At 44.0% G+C, this 17924-nt stretch overlaps 1 protein-coding gene across 4 annotated transcripts in view; it reads left to right on the plus strand.

Annotated features, from left to right (window-relative positions):
• trappc8 (trafficking protein particle complex subunit 8) overlaps positions 1-17924 on the plus strand; it is a 228050-nt gene that overhangs the window by 49940 nt on the left and 160186 nt on the right. For 2 of the 4 annotated variants that reach the window (XM_072468480.1, XM_072468481.1), the window contains exon 3: positions 2813-2896. The exons of the other annotated variants lie outside the window; for them this stretch is intronic. In XM_072468480.1, the coding sequence (XP_072324581.1) occupies positions 2813-2896 (84 nt within the window). The remainder of the gene's footprint in view (positions 1-2812; positions 2897-17924) is intronic. 4 annotated transcript variants of the gene reach the window in all.

Raw genomic sequence — 17924 nt, forward strand, 5'->3', positions numbered from 1 at the left:
CATGTTTCCTCCTCCTTGAGATGAATTTCTGTTGTGCCTCACTAATAACCCCCAAAAACTTCTGCCATTGCTGTTCCACTGTCTTCCCTGCTAGGCTCCTTCTCCAATCAACTCTGGCCAGCTCCTCCCTCAGGTCTTTGTAGTTACCCTTATTTAATTGTAAAACCGTTACATCTGATTCCAGCTTCTCCCTCTCAAACTGCAGGGTAAATTCTATCATATTGTGGTCACTGCTCCCTTAGGGTTCCTTCACCTTAAGTTCCCTAATCAAGTCTGCCTCGTTACACATTACCAAATCCAGAATTGCCTGTTCCCTAATAGGCTCTGTCATAAGCTGCTCCAAAAAACTATCTCTTAGACATTCCACAAATTCCATTTCTTGGGATCCACTACCAACCTGATTTTCCCAGTCCACCTGATTTCCCCAGTCCACCTGCATATTGAAGTCCCCCATGATTATTGTAATATTGCCTATTTTACATGCCTTTTCTATCTCCTGTTTTATTTTCTGCCCCACATCCTGACTACTGCTAGGGGGTCTGTTCATAACTCCCATCAGGGTCTATTTACCTTTGCGATTCCTCAACTCTGCCCACAGAGACTCTATGCCTTCTGATCCAATATCGCTCCTTGCTATCGATTTAACTTCATTCCTTACTAACAATGCAACCCCGCCCCCTTTGCCAATCTGCCTGTCCTTTCGATAGGACCTATATCCTTGGATATTTAGATCCCAGCCCTGATCACCTTGCAGCCACGTCTCTCTGATGCCCACAACATCGTACCGGCCAATTTCAGTGTGCGCAACAAGCTTATTTACTTTGTTCCGTATACTACGCACATTTCGATACAACACCATCAATCCTGCATTGCCCACCTCCCTTTACACACTCTCCTCAGTCACTGTACCCTGTACTGTGGCCCTTTTTGATTTTTGACTATGACTTCTCTGCCTTACACTTTCCCCTTATTGCTTTTTGTTTCTGGCCCCGTTTTACTTCCTTCCGACTTCCTACATTAGATCCCAGATTCCTGCCACATTAGTTTAAACCGTCCCCAACAGCTCGAGCAACCCCCCCCCCCGATATCAGTTCAAGTCCTGCCCAGGTGCAGACCGTCCGGTTTGTACTGGTCCCACCCCTGAACCGGTTCCAATGCCCCAGGAATTGGATTCCCTCCCTCTTGCACCATCTCTCGAGCCACGCATTCATCCCATCTATCCTGACATTCCTACTCTGACTAGCCCGTGGCACTGGTAGCAATCCTGAGATTACTACCTTTGAGGTCCTACTTTTTAGTTTAACTCCTAACTCTCTGAATTCAGCTTGTAGGACCTCATCCCGCTTTTTTACCTATACCGTTGGTGCCTATGTGCACCATGACAACTGGCTCTTCCTGCAGCCGTTCCGAGAGACCCTTGACTCTTGCACCAGGGAGGCAGCACACCATTCTGGAATCTCGATTGCGACCGCAGAACCGCCTGTCTATTCCCTTTACGATTGAGTCCCCTATCACTATAGCCCTGCCATTCTTCTTCCTGCCCTGCTGCGCAGCAGAGCCAGCCACGGTGCCATGAACCTGGCTGCTGCTGCTTTCCCCTGGTGAGCCATGTCCCTCAACAGTATCCAAAGCGGTATATCTGTTTTGCAGGGAGATGACTGCAGGGGACATCTGCACTGTCTTCCTGCTCTTGCTCTGTCTTTTGGTCACCCATTTTCTATCTCCCTCAGTAACTTTCACCTGCGGTGTGACCAACTCGCTAAACGTGCTATCCACGACGTCCTCAGCATTGTGGATGCTCCAAAGTGAGTCCATCCACAGCTCCAGAGCCATCAAGCGGTCTAACAGGAGCTGCAACTGGACACACTTCTTGCACGTGAAGGAGCCAGGGACAGTGGACGTGTCCCTGAGCTCCCACATCGCACACGAGGAGCATGACAAGGGTCTGGGATCTCCTGCCATGTCTTAAACCTTAGCTTAACTTACACAACTACAATTCCAAAAAACGAAAGAAAAAAATAAATAAATATACAAATGAAAAGAAATACTACTTACCAGTCACTTACCAGGGATAAAAAGCACTTGCCTCTCACGTTAAAATTATGTCCCTTTCTATTGACCCTTCAACTAAGGTGCCCCCTCAGTCATCTCTGCTAAAGAAAACAACCTGAGCCTATCCAGCCTCTTTACATCGCTCAAATGTTCCATCCCAAGCAGCATCCTGGTGAATCTCCTCTGCACCCTCTCCAGTGCAATCACATCCTTCCTATAGTGAGGCGACCAGAACTACAGTGTTCCAGCGGTTGCCTAACCAAGAATGATCTGTCTGTGCTTCCCTATCAAAATGTCGCACATTGAAAATAGGAGCAGGAGTAGGCCATTCGGCCCTTTGAACTTAACCTCACCATTCAATATGATCTTGGCTGATCCTCTAATTCAACGCCACACTCCTGCTTGTTCTAGACCCTTCAGCCAGAAGAAACAACATTTCTGCAACCAGTTTGCTCAGCTTTGTCGGAATTCTATATGTTACAATTGAATCTCCTCTCATTCTTTTGTGCTCAGGTGTATGTTTGTGGATGAGGTGCTGAACCGCCAGCACCCTCTGGCATTAGCAGCGACGGTACTGCGCAAATCATGCATTTTGTGAATCAATGTGCAGGGAGGGGAAAATACTTCTCCATGTCTGAATCTCTTTCTCTAAGATTGCATTGTTTTGAGGAACCCATTTGGTTTTGGACATTGCTATACGTGTACAAGTGGATCTTAAGTCAGTGATGGATCATTAATACTATGTTCTGTTTTCCATCAGATCGCTCAGTTAAAGCTAGTGTCCCATGGTACAATAATTGGAAAGACACTTTGACGCAGCTGAGTTCGTCCAAGTTCCATGCAGGTATTTTCTTAAATTGGTGTGGGCTTAGCAGTTACGGCTTTTCTCTCCTACCCATCTCTTCGCCTTTTGAAAACTCTTGGTCGTTAAGGCTGTCTGACTTTCTCAATCTTCAGTATCATGGATGATTGTTTTTGATGTTGGTGTTAATCTATTCCACTATCATCTTGTATTGATTGCGAAGGCTGAGGGTGGAGGGGAAAAAAAAGAGACCATCAACAGGTGAGATTTCGGAGTGAATGTTTGGAGAAGGTCAACTCTGATTGATTTGTCAGTGTGTTATCGGGTTCAGCTACTCCTATTTAAAGATGAAGTCATGTATTTTTGACGCGTCTGTTAAAAGCTGAAGTTTAATGCAAGGCATGCTGCTTAAAATCATAAATGTATTCTTCTTGGTGCAGACTTGTTTCTCTTCCAATGACATTTGTTTGTTGGTTGTTTCGGTTTTTTGGCTGTATCCGTCTAATGGTTTTAACATGCTGTGTGCACTGAGTATTGAATTGTATTTTTTTGTGCTAACAGTTCAGCCCAACATGACTAAAATCAGTTTGTTTTGAAAATGGGCGTTGGTTGCATTTTATTTAGAGATAAGGTACATATTCTTTTAATGCAAAACTGCAGAGGGAAAATGAATATTTTCCGAAATGAGGCCTGTTAAATTAAAGATGGGAATAAAGGGTGGTGTTTGGTGTAATTTGGTTTACCTCTGAGAGAATTAATTTGCCATATTTATTTGCGCTCCCTAATGTAACAGAAGTTCAAGTCTATTTCTTTGCTATAAATATGTTTTGCTCCAAATATGGATAGTTGTTCATACATAGGAAGAACTTCTATTTTTATTATCAACCTTCATAACCTCCGAATGTCCCAAAGTGTTCAGAACCGTAGAATGGTTATAGCATTGAGGTGGCAATGTCCCTTAAAGTGTAAACTAGGTTGTGCTTCTGCGTGAGTTGAGAGCAGGTGATGCTCATTGAAATCTGCACATCAAAGCTGGATCTTTCCCTGTCGGGGGTTTCTGGCCAGGGAGAGACTCCCGAAGGGAAGAGTGGAAACTAGGATTTGTACTGACTACAATATCACAAAACAGTTGTGAATCGTCAGATTGTCTTCTGCCTAATTTTGTATAGGTATATCCACCTCTTAGACGAGAAGGCCACTTGGCCCATCTTGTATGTGCTAGCCATGTACCCCTGCAAATTGTTCTTCAGAATATTATCCAATTCCCTTTTGATAGCCGGTGAAGGACTTTCAAATGTATACCGAGCAAAAAGGAAGATAAAAGTTTGGGAGGCCAATCATTTCAATTCCAGGATGTTGACTCAGGATAGTGCCTGAGGCCCAACCACCTTCAGCTACTTCATCAATGACCTTCCTTCGATCGTAAGGTCAGAAGTGGGGACATTTGCTGGTCACTGCACAATGTTCAGCACCATTTGCAACTCCAATACTGAAGCCAAATGTAGTAACAATAAGAGGCAAATAACATTTGCACCAAAACAAATGCCAGGCAATGATCATCTCCAACAAGAGAGAATTTAACTATTGCCCCTTGACATTCAAAGGTGTTGCCATCACTGAACCCCCACTATCATTAACCAGAAAATGAACCGGACTAGCCAGAAAAGTATTGCGGTTACAAGAGCAGGCTCGATGCTCGGACTCCTGAAGTGGGTAACTCCCCATCGGATTCCTCAAAGCCTGTCATAGAAGATAGGAGCAGGAGGAAGCCATTCGACCCTTTGAGCCTGCTCCACCATTCATCACGATCATGGCTGATTGTCCAACTCAATAACCTAATACAGCTTTCTCCCCATAACCCTTGACACCATTAGCCTCAACTGCCATAACTAGCTGCCTCGTGAATGTATTCCATATCTTAGCCTCAACTACTTCCTGTGGTAATGAATTCCACAGGTTTACCACTCTTTGGGTAAAGAAATATCTCCTCATCTCTGTCCTAAATGGTCTACCCTGAATCCTCCGACTGTGTACCCTGGTTCTGGACACCCCCACACAAGAGATTAGTGTGTATCATCTACAAGATGCCGTGCAGGAATTGCATGCAATATCTCTAAAAAAGATGCGCTCAGCTGGGTGGCGGTGTGTGCTGTGAGGAGGTGGCAAAGAGGCTGCAGGGTGACTTGGATAGGCTGACTGAGTGGACAAATACTTGGAAAATGCAATATAATGTGGGTAAATGTCAGGCTATCCAAAACAGGATGTCAAAAACAGGAAGGCAAGTTATTATCTGAATGGCAGTTTAGGAAAAGGGGAAGAGCGACGAGACCTGGGTGTCACGTTGGAACAGTCACTGAAGGTGGCATGCAGGTACAGCAGGCGGTGAGGAAAGCTAATGGCATGCTGGCCTTCATAGCGAGAGGATTTGAGTATAGGAGTAGGGATGTCTTGCTGCAGTTATACAGGACCTTGGTGAGGCCACACCTTGAGTATTGTGTGCAGTTTTGGTCTCCTAGTTTGAGGAAGGGCATTCCTGCTATTGAGGGTGTCCAGCGAAGATTCACCAGACTAATTCCCGGGATGGCAGGACTGACATCTGAAGAATGGATCAACTGGGCTTGTACTCACTGGAGTTTAGAAGACTGAGAAGGGACCTCGTAGAAACATATAAAATCCTGATGGGACTGGGCAGGCTAGATACGGGGAGAATGTTCCCGATGTTGGGCACGTCCAGAACTAGGGGTAACAACCTAAGAATAAGGGGTAATCCATTCAGGAGTGAGGTGAGGAAGATCATCTTCTCACAGAGTTGTGAAATTGTGGAATTCTCTACCACAGAAAGCTGTTGGGACCAGTTCATTGGATATATTCAAGAGGGAGCTGGATGTGGTCGTTGCGGCTAAAGGGATCAAGGGCTATGGAGAGAAAGCGAGAGTGGGATACTGAATTTGCATAATCAGCCACGATCATATTGAATGATGGTACAGGCTCGAAGTCCCGTTCCCCCATTGAATTTACAAGGGAGGTTAGGATGGTCGGCCTTCTCAGCTTTCCACGTGTGACAGGAATCTGTGTCCCCTCCACCAGGACATGATTAACTGTTCAACCCTAGTGAAGAATGATTTGGGAATGAAGATCGGGAGTGATCTGAATACGAAGAGGAACCTCGGCAGTACGTCCATTTTGACCATCTGTACCCTTCCCGCTAGTGAAAGAGGGAGCGAGTCCCATCTTTGCAGGTTCATCTTCACCTCCACCACCAGCTGGAGAGATGATACTTGTGCACCGTCCAGTGTGGGCTACTTGAATCCCCAGATACCTGAACTTGGTTTGAATCACTTTATTTATTTTTATAATTAAGGGGCAATTTAGCATAGCCAATCCACCTACCCTCCACATCTTTGGGTTGTGGGAGTGAGACCCACACAGATACTAGGAGAATGCGCAAACTCTACACAGACTGATCTGGGGCCGTGATCGAACCCGGGTCCTCGGTGCCGTTTGGGTCACTTTAAACGGTAGTTCTTCCAGCTCCGCTCCTCTCAGGGGTTCGCCGGGAAGGTTTCGCCCTTCCCCAGACTGAGTTGTAACCTCAGAAGGCACCAAACTCCCTAAGGAGCCTGTTTTCTTTTCCACTTCATTACCCTGCCACTCCCATCTTCTGCCCTCATGAGATTTCTGTGCTCCTCCAATTCTGTCCTCTTGAGTATTCCTGATTTTAATCACTCCCATCATTGATGACCATGCCTTGAGATGCTGAGGCCCTAAGCTCTGGAATTCCCTCCCTGAACCTTTCCACCGTAAAAATGCCATTTGTAACCGACTACTTTGACCAAGCTTTTGTTCGCCTGTTCTTTGATGTCAATTTTGCTTGGTAAAACTCTCGTGAAACGCCTTGCGGTATTCTGCTTTTGAAAGGGTGCTGTATAAATATTCAGCGTTGTAATGTTTGGGGCAGACAGTGGTAAGTGTAGTGGTAATGTCACAGGGCTCGTAATCCCGGGGCCCAGGTTCAAACACCACTGGCAAATATTGAATATAAATTCAATTAATAAAATATGAAACTGAAAGCGAGCCCCGGGCACGGGGGTTAACTCCTCCGCTCTTCAAATAACATCAAGGGATCATTTACACCCACCTAATAGGGCAGATGGAACCTCTGTTTGACATCCCATCAAACAGACGGCATCTCTGACAGTGCAGCGTTTACCTCGTATTGGCCCTTGCAATGTCAGACTCGATTACATGTATTGTCATGATATTTGTTGCAGTGGGTATAAAGTATATTAAATGGGCCATTCTTCCTGATCAGTGAGATGTCTGTGTATGAGGTGCATCTCTCCTGCTCAAGCCTTGTGTTTCTAACCACACAAACCAACTGATTTCAGTGTGGTTACTTCCTTTATTCTGTTGCTTAGTAAACAGCAGATTGATTCTTGCATGTTTCTTTAGATTAAAAAACATTATTGAGAGACTAATTATTGGGGTGGTATTACACATTGTCCATCTGTATTAACGTTTTGGTGCTGCATTGTGGAGTTTGTCCAACAAAACAAATATCCTGTTGAAAGTTAGTTAACTGGATGTCTGTGCTCCCAAATTCTGACTTTGAGGTCACGGTGTATGTGTATGACAGTAATTTCAGTGTGAGGTTTCTCAGGGTTTCATTCCTTCAGTTTTAACTTGCTTTTGGCGAAATTGCATACGATTCCGGACTTCAAGGAGAAAAACCCGGGTTTCTATCGAAGCTTTCGGACATCTCCCGCTTGTTGGAAAGCTTGTTTTCAGCAACCTATGATGTCGCTGTGTATTTTAAATTTATTATTTTCTCTTGCCTGTTGAGTGTGGGCAAGATCCAGAGGTCCCTGTATCAGGTCATTGGGGAACACCAGCTTCTCGATAATCTTTCAGTCCACACTGGAAGTGTTACATTGTGCAGAGCGTAACATTTTATTAATCCTATGAATCTATTCCTGACAGCATTCCAATAATCCATAATCCTTGAAACATCATATTACATTTGTTGTTGTAGCTACGTAGTGGGGAAAAGAATTCTGACTATCTTTTGATCTTGTTTTTACCCTTAAATGAAAGTGCAATTGGCATTCCTTACTTGCTCTCCTAATTTTGTGTAAGATCAACTGCCTCAGTTTCACTGATCTAGAATTATCATTAAGCACGAGGTCTACCATTTCAGACTGAGTTGAGTCAAAATTCTTTGCCTTGAGGGTCGTCATGTGGAATCTCCTTCCCAGAAAGCAGTGGAAGCTGGGTCATTGAGTTCATTATTCAAGGCTGAGTTAAATAGATTTTTCATAGACGGGAGTAGAGAGCTATGGAGGGCACGACAAAGTGAATTGAAGCACAACTAAATCAACCATGGTCTTATTGAATGATGGAACAGGCTCGAAGGGCTGAAAGGACGTCGGCCTAAAAACCAAAAGAGATAGGAGCAGAATTGGGCCATCGAGTCTGCTCTGCCATTGGTCATGTACGCAATGTAAGCAAGTGTGAGGTTAAACCATTTTGGACCAAAAAAAGGTAGAGCAGAGTACTTTCTAAATGGAAAGAGGTTAAGTACTGTGGGTGTCCAAAGAGATTTGGGGGGTTAGGTGCATAGATGGATTTTTAAGACAATCATCGAATCTGCAGTGCAGAAGGATGCCATTCAGCCCATCGAGTCTGCGCCAGCCCCTGAAAGAGCACCCTACCTAAGCCCACACCTCCACTCTATCCCCGTAACCCAGTAACCCCACCTAACGTTTGGGCACTAAGGGGCAATTTCGTGTGACCATTCCACCTAACTCGCACATATTTGGACTTGTGGGAGAAAACAGGAGCACCCGGAGGAAGCCCACGCAGACACTGGGAGAACGTGCAGACTCTTCACAGACAGTGACCCAAGCTGGGAATCGAACCTGGGACCCTGGCGCTGTGAAGCAACAGTGCTAGCCACCGTGTCACCCCATGGATGTGATTATTGAGACTAGCTTTCCAGATATATTATTAATTACATTTAAATTCCACCAGCTGCCATGATGGGATTTGAACCAGCCCCCATTAGCCTGGGCCTCTGGATTACTAGTCCAGTAATATCACCACTGCACCACCATCTTCCCAAGCTCTGTCTATGGAGAGAGTTTATACTGAACCTCGATAGCAAAAACAGGCTTAAGGCCCAATTCATAATGAGCCATTTAAAAAGCATTTTTAAATTTTCCACGCATTCAATTCCCACTTAGAATTTCTTTCAGCATAAAATGAACAGGACTACATTATGTAACTGATGTTTTCAGCAACACTTAAGATGAATGCCTATGATGGTATCTGATACTGCTAACACTTTGGAACGGTTCCTGCAGTAAGTCAGTGTTCTCTCTCTCTCTCTGCATTGCTGCCCCCCCCCCCCCCCCCCCCCCCCCCCCCGGATTGTGAAACGGACACCGTAGAGATGTTGTGCAATATTTAAACTGTTAACAACATGTTACAAAGCAGTATACTGGTTACATTGATGTAGAGGTTTCCAAGCTGGGGGTGAAGGAGTTGGGGCAGGGGGGAAATGATTGCATTGTTAGGCTTTAGGGGACAGAGAGAAGGAAAATTTGCTGCTGATTTGATAGATTTTATGTGACCAGAAGTAGGTTTTATGCGACCCAGAAGTAGGTTAGAACTCCTTGCATGTGTAAGCAGGATTTCTGCCACAGCAGGAGCAAATCCTGAAGAATTTCCCAACTGGCATGTTGTAATCCTAAAGTTAACTCCTTCAGTATTGGCCTCCTCCAAGCCACACCCACCTAGATTTCTGAAGAAACACAACAAGTTTAACTGGGTCAGGGAAGGGCTTTATTTTTACATCTTAGAAAAATACTGCATGACGAGATGACCAAATTGCTTGATTACAAAATAAATTTCAAATTTACTGACAACATAGGGAATTTTTCATTAAAAAAAATAAATTTGGTTCGAAGTTTAAGCATAGTATTAATGTCATGTTCTGTATAACTTGAGTGTATAATCGGCGGCACAGTGGTTAGCACTGCTGCATCACAGCTCCAGGGTCCCAGGTTGAATTCTGGCCTAGGGTCACTGTCTGTGTGACGTTTGCACTTCCTCCCTGTGTCTGCGTGGGTTTCTTCCGGGTGCTCCGGTTTCCTCCCACAGTCCAAAGACGAGCAGGTTAGGTGGATTGGCCGTGCTAAATTACCCCTTAGTGTCCAAAAGGGTAGGTTGGGTTACTGGGTTATGGGGAAAGGATGGAAGCCTGGGCTCAAGTAGGGTGCTCTTTCCAAGGGCTGGTGCAGACTCGATGGGCCGAATGGCCTCCTTCTGCACTGCAGGGATTCTATGACTATGATATTTGATGTTCAAAAATTGTGAAGGTGCATTTTTAGGAGCTTAAAATAGAAGTTGTTAATCCCAGGAAGTAAAGCCACTTTTTAAAAGGAAGTATACTTCCCATTTGAACTTGGGATTTATTTGTTCTGGCGAAAATACTCAACTGCAGTGTGAAGATCAGGACAGCATGAGACCAAACAAACAAATGCCGCTAGATCAGGCAACCTCCTGCACTCAAAAGTAAACCATGCAATGTTTCCAAACTATGGGATGAGTGAAGGTAATGGAAGAATGAAGCCGTTCTCAGGCAGTCCCACAGGATTGAGGATGACTTGCTTCCACTCTGGCTCAGCGCATTCTGAGAATGGCTGATAAATCCAGTGCTGGCTCTTGCACATGTGGGACAGGTGGTGCTTGAAGAGTTGGGTCGATGGCTTCTGCTATCGCTCTGATGCCTCGAAGACTTGCAATTGCCAGTGGTCGAGTTTTCTTTTGTTCATTGGAAGTGAGCATCGCTGGTTCAGCCAGCATTTACTCCCCATCCCTAATTGCCCTTGAGAACGTGGTGGTGAGTGATCTTCTTGAACCGCTGCAGTTCATGTGTAGTACACCCACAGTGCTGTTGGGGAGTTCCAGGATTTTGAACCCAGTGACAGTGAAGGAATGGTGATATATTCCAGGTCAGGATGGTGTGGGGCTTGGAGGGGAACTTGAGTGGTGGTGTTCCAACGTGTCCGCTGCTCTTGATGGAAATGGTGCCAATGGTATGTAGATGGGAAGTGCTGAGAAGCCAATATAGTGATCTAGCAACATGGGGCACCTGGAATTGCTGACATGACAGGATGTCCAGAAGTGACGAGCCAAACCCCTTCTCTCTCACAATAAACCAATGAGAGCATAGAATGCACCAGCACACCACAGCTATTGGTCTTCATTCACTGCATCAAACCATCTCTGATCCCACAATACTTTTGATTGTGCCTTTCTTTCTCAGCAAGTGGCAACTGGGGAATTCAAATATTTACACCTATACATGAAAAATAGAAACATTGAATAGAAATGACCGATGAATTTTTAAAATTCTAAATGGAACGAATTGAACAAACCAGTAGGAGTGATGAGAATGTGCAACTCATTACCACAGGGAGTGGCTGTGGCAGACAGCATAGGCGCATTTAAGGGGAGGCTAAATGTGTGATATGTATCAATGATTTAGACTTTAATGTAGGAGGCATGATTACAAAGATTGCAAATGATTCAAAACTTGGTTGTGGATTGCAGGATGAAATCAGTGGACTGGTTAGCTGGGCAGGAACATGCCTGATGGAATTCAGTCTGAAGAAGTGTGAGGTGATACATTTAGGGAGAGCAAACGATGCGAGGGAGAACAGAGTAAATGGATGCTCAGAAATGTCGAACAACAGAGGGAGCTTGAAGTGGCGACCCCTGAAGGTAGCAAGACAGGTAGAAAAGGTAGCTAAGAATATTTTATTAGTCGAGACGCAGAACGTAAGAGCAGGAAGCTTTTCTCTGCAGTGCGCGGCTCCTTAATCTTTTGCTCAGTCTCACATGCGATGACATAAAGGGCCAACCTGAGTATGGCCTGCACAGGGACGATAGGGTTCCTCGTGCTCTACGCAGCTTCCAGGGAACATTAAAAGTGAGGTTGTGCTAGAACTGTGTAAAACGATAGATACACCATAGCTGAGAGTTAGTTACAGTTCTTGTCACTGCATTACAGCATGGAAGTGGTTGCACTAGAGAGTGTACGGAGACGATCACTAGTTGCCAGAACTGGAACATTTAAGCTGAGGAACTATTGGAGGCTGCGGTTATCACCTTTGCAACAGAGGAGGCTGAAGAGCAATCAAATTTGGGTATATAAAATTGAAGAGCTGAGATGCTGGTTAGGAAGGAATGCTATGGACCAAGAGCTGGAAGGCAGGGTTCAGCTGAATAACTTACTGTTTGGCTAGGACAGTCAGGATAGGTTGACTGGCCTTCTCTACTGTAAATTTCTACGGGCCGGTTTCGCTCAGTTGGCTAGACAGCTGGTTCGTGATGCAGACTGAGGCTAACAGCGTGGGTTCAATTCCTGTACTGGCTGAGGTTATCCATGAAGGCCCCACCTTCTCAACCTTGCCCCTGGTCTGCCTTGCGGTGACCCTCGGGTTAAATCACCACCAGTCAGCGCTCCCCCTCAAAGAGAAAAACCGCCTATGGTCATCTGGGACTATGGCAACTTTACTTAAATTTCTACAGTTTTATAAGCTTGTGAGAAAGAAAGAGGGTTATGCTGATAGGGTGGGAAGAAGCTGGTGTGGAGCACAAACGCTGACTTGGACTAGTTGGGTAATGCGGCCCATTTCTATGTTTGGTGTAATTCTATTGCCTTTCTTTGGAGGTGAAGAACGGTAGCATTTTCATTATGCACTTCTAAAATTGTATGCTGTAGGACGGGCTGGACATTGCAATGGCACTAATGGTGAAACTACCCATGTTTGGCATCGTTCCTCCATTGAAACTGGCAACTCGGGGAGTTCACGTGCAATCACGCCAAAGTCCAGAAGTGGCTGGCAATGATTCTGTGCTTCTCCAGAGGGTGTGCTGTTGAAGTCTTCCCAGACTGCAATTGGTGAGACCATCCACTCTTGCACTGTTATAAAATCTCTGAAAGGTTACACCTGGTTAGATGAGGTGAAATTGGGTTTTTAATGCTGTTCAAAGTTTATAATTACTGCTCGGCACCCTGATTGACCATGAAAAGCTAATTTTATATTTGAATGTCAAATTTCTCTTATTCCCCATGTTTAGAATATTTGTTTAGATTGCTTATTTCCACTTCAATCTAAATCCAATCTGCAATTTATTTCGCCATCTGACAATTTAAATTAGAAGTGAAAGATAAAATCCTTAACTTCCTGGTTTTAGTTTTTCTTTTGCAAATACTTCAATGTGGTTTGGCTGCTGTTACCACTGCCGCTGGATGCTGGGTCATGGTTCATTTTGGTGCCAGATTTACACTTGCCGAGAAAGGAAAACCATGTCCTGCAGACCGCTACATCTTGATCCACCGCTTTCTTTTTAAAGTTGGAGGCGAGCACCTCCATTTCATTGCTGGCCGCCCACCCATACCCATGTAACTCTGTTGCCGACATTATTTTCTGACATTAAGGACTGTGAAATATTACTCCAGCAGTTAAGATGAAATGAAATGAAAATCGCTTATTGTCACAAGTAGGCTTCAAATGAAAGTCACTGTGAAATGATGGAATGCTGGAGTATTCGTTTCGATGTTGTACACCATTCAAGTAGTAATCTCCCGCAATCCATGCCAATGGATTTCAGGAGTTTGCGTTTGAGATTGATTTTTCCGAGCACTTTGTAGGCTAGTCGAGAGCCTGACGGTAATCTGATTGTTGCTGGTGATTCTGTTCCGAGACAATTTCAAAGTCATGGGTACCAATCTGAAAAGTGTTCTTTGGATTGTCCCAAAGAACTGTTTACATACTTGGCATTACCGAATCTGAAATGACATTGTTTTGAGTCATTCACATCAATAACAAGTTGGAGAAGCTGCTCGAAAATAGCGACTGACATGGTTCATGTGCTCCCAAATTCCCCACAAATTGTTAATTATTGCACAGACTTGCCCTACTCTGAGGTGAGACCGAAGCCACTGCATGTTATTTTATACTACAGCGCATTCGGTGGTGGTACTGTGTGTTGAGCAATATTTGTTAGCTGATGAGATAAGATTCTCTTCCATGAAAAACTACTGTTTCTTGGGAGAGTAAAGCAGATGGCACCTGAATCACAAGAGGTGGGGTGGGAGTTGTCTTGGGGTCTCAGTAAAAAAAAGTTGGGAACTGATAAAAATCAGATTTTCTGGTTAGCTATAGATGAAGTAGATAGGGGGTTTAAATAAGAAATCATTGGGAGTAATTGACTGAATCATATTAACTATGAGAGTAAGAGAAGCTGACTAACTGGGAATTAATCAGATAAGACTTAAAATGTTCATATTTTGCAAGTTGTTTAAACTAAAAGGTCAAATAGCAGAAAGACCCTTTGTGTTAAAGAACTGGGCTGACATCCCAGTTCCGATTTCATGGTAACGATCAGTCAGTCCATGGTGATGAGTCCCGGTGGGAAATGTGTTTCGCTCAGACAATGGCTATGGAACATTGCCCCAAATCATTTGTCTCTTAAATTGACAGACAGGCAGCTGGGTCGAATTGAGGGAATTATAAATTAGTTAAAGCCAATCACAGCTGTAAAGAGGGCAAAACTTTAAGATAGTAATCTCCTTAAAAGATCAGTTGTTGGGATGAGAAAACACTTCCCCTTTTTTCCCAGAATCACTCTAACCTATTTTCTGAAACCTATTCTGCTTGCTTTGCAAAATCAACATTTTCTTTTGTTTCAAATCACGCAGTCGTTTTTGTACTGTGCATCTTGATTTGAAGAAATTACCAAGAAATATAATTGTATTTTGGATCCATTTGCTAAAGACAATCGATCTGACTATCTGAGATAGTTGGAACTTTCTCTTAATTTTGTACTGAAGTTGAGTTCACCAGTAGACACTCAAAAGCTGACGAATAAAGTTTCAAATAACTTTGCCAAAAAGTACAGTCGGGAATCTCTGTTATTTGGGAACTAAGAAGGGATAACGCGTATCTAGGGTTTCGAATAGACAGAGATCCATCAGGAACTTTTGCATTAATGGCATGTTAACATCTGTTTGCACCGATTCCATGATTACATTGTACATCTGGCGTGAAGGCCTGATCTGGAGGGAAGCATTTTGATTTCTTTGGTTTCATATAGATGGAGCCTGAATCCACTGGTGTTGAAGCCGAGTTTACAAAGCACTCAAAATCACCTGAGGAAATGCTGAAAGGCTGGTTGGGAGAGCAACTGCACATATGGAAAGCTGTCTCTTGGGCAGGAACAGGAAGACTTCCCGCTGTGTAAAACAGAGTTTGTGCCGACCTGATCCCAGATTGCAGTGAATACTCCCAAGGTCAATAACTGAAGTATAAATCTGGCCAATGATGCTAAAGACTAAAGTGACAAATTTTCATTATGTTCTATAGGATGAGACACCTGGGATTGTGCCACATAAAATGTTCCTTAATAAGGAAGAGTCCATGGTGTTCGGGATATTGTATTAGAATGGATAGAGATTTTGCTAGCTGATAGAAGACCGAGTTGGGATAAGAGGAGCATTTTCAGGATGCAAACTGTAACTCGTAAGTTCCACAGGGATCAGTGCTGGGACCACAATTATTTACAATATATATTAATGTCTTGGAGGAGGAAAGTGAATGCACTATTGCCAAGTTTGTGGATGACGCAAAAATAGGTGGGAAGCCAAGTGGAGAGGATGACAGAGTCTACAGAGGGATATAGACGGGTTAAGGGAGTGGGCAAAAACGTGGCAGTCGGAAAATGTAAAGTTATGCAGTTTGGCAGGAAGAATAAAGGAGCTGATTATTATTTAAATGGAGAGAGACGGCAGACAGCTGCAGCTCAGAGGGATTTAGGGGTCCTCGTGCATAAATCACAAATGACATGCAAGTTCAGCAGGTCATTGGGAAGGGAAATGGAGTTGGACTTTATTTCAATAGAAATGGAGTTTAAAAATAGTGAAGTCCTGCTAAAACTATACATGTTAGACCACACTTAGAATACTGGGAACAGTTTGGCCCCCTTATCGAAAGAAAGATGTACTGGAATTGGAGGCAGTCCAGAGAGGGTTCACTAGGTTGATCCCGGGTATGGAGGGATTTTCTTTTAAGGAGAGGTTGATTAGGTTGGGTCTGTACACAGTGGAGTTTAGAAGAATGAGAGGTGACCTTATTGAGACATATCAGATTCTCAGGGGGTTTGACAGGGTAGATGCTGGTAGGATGTTTCCTCTTGTGGGAGAGTCTAGGACCAGAGGGCATAATCTCAGAGTAAGGGATAAGACCATAAGACATAGGAGCGGAAGTAAGGCCATTCGGCCCATCGAGTCCACTCCACCATTCAATCATGGCTGATTTCAACTCCATTTACCCGCTCTCTCTCCATAGCCCTTAATTCCTCGAGAAATCAAGAATTTATCAACTTCTGTCTTAAAGATCACCTATTTAAGACCGAGATGAGGAGAAATTTCTTCTGAGGTTAGTGAATCTGTGGAATTCTTTACCACAGAGAACTGTAGAAGCTGGGTCGTTAAATACGTTGAAGGCTGAGGTAGACAGATTTTTAATCAGTGAGGGAATCAAGGGTTATGGGGATAAGGCGGGAAAGTGAAGGAGAGGATTATATCAGATCAGCGTGGATCTCGTTGAATGGCGGAGCAGACCGAGTGGCCAACTTCTACGCCTTACAGTTTTCTAGTTTTCAGTCTAACCTTTTCTGAATTAATTTCCTCAATATCTGAACCATGCAAATCTAAGTTTGATGTATGTCGTGTGACATATTATATCCTGACATCTGTAATCCCTCTTCACTGTACCCTACTCATAGGTGCAAGTCTGTGAATATTGGATAAAAACCAACTGGACATATCTGTGCTGTTTCATGTGGTTGAGTAGCTTGCCAGCACAATGCTATTGAAGCTCGTACATGAACATTGGACTTGAGTGACTCGCTTGAGATTGTTTAGTATCCGTTGAACTGCGCGCCAAAAAGCTGTTCTTGAACAAAATATTATTTTTCTGTCCTGAATCAATGATGCCACAATTACATTGTTTTTAAAGTCTTGTTCAAAACTCTTGCTGCGACAATGTTATGGTGCTATTTTGTTGCAATCTAATTCTGTGTACCTTGTGATAATCTTTTGCAGGTGTTGGAGTAACAAAGTAGTCAAAATATTAGAATTTATTTTGTGTAGTTGAGATACGGCAGCAGTTTTCCACTTTGCCCGTGTTAGGGCCTTGGAGCTCTTCCCTGCATGCAAATTAACTTCACCTCATGCTTACATGCAGAATTGAAGAGTACGTTGCTAAGTTCCCAAATTAAGGTTTTATTGACATGGTGAATTCAACTAATCTGAGAACCACCATATGATGCATCAATAACACACTTTCCTGAAAAATAAGACCGTAAGACATAGCAGAATTAGGCCACTCGGTCCATCGAGTCTGCTCCTCCATCAATCATGGCGTATATTTTTCTCAAACCCTGATCCCCTTATTAATCAAGAACCTATCTATCTCTGTCTTAAAGACACTCGGTGATTTGGCCTCCACAGCCTTCTGCGGCAAAGAGTTCCACAGATTCACCACCCTCTGGTTGAAGAAATTCCTCCTCATCGCTGTTTTAAAGAATCTTTATTATTGTCACAAGTAGGCTTACATTAACACTGCAATGAAGTTACTGTGAAAATCCCCTAGTCGCCACACTGGCGCCTGTTCAGGTACATTGAGGGTGAATTCAGAATGTCCAATTCACCTAACGATCACGTCTTTCAGGACTTGTGGGAGGAGACCGGAGCATCCTTGGAAACCCACGCAGACACTGGGAGAACGTGTAAACTGTGCACAGACAGTGACCCAAGCGGGAATCGTGCCTGGGACCCTGGAGCTGTGAAATGAAAATGAAAATCGCTTATTGTCACAAGTAGGCTTCAAACAAAGTTACTGTGAAAAGCCCCTAGTCGCCACATTCCGGCGCCTGTTCGGGGAGGCTGGTACGGGAATTGAACCGTGCTGCTGGCCTGCCTTGGTCTGCTTTAAAA

The sequence above is a fragment of the Scyliorhinus torazame genome, chromosome 11, assembly GCF_047496885.1.
Source record: "Scyliorhinus torazame isolate Kashiwa2021f chromosome 11, sScyTor2.1, whole genome shotgun sequence".
NCBI lineage: Eukaryota > Metazoa > Chordata > Chondrichthyes > Carcharhiniformes > Scyliorhinidae > Scyliorhinus > Scyliorhinus torazame.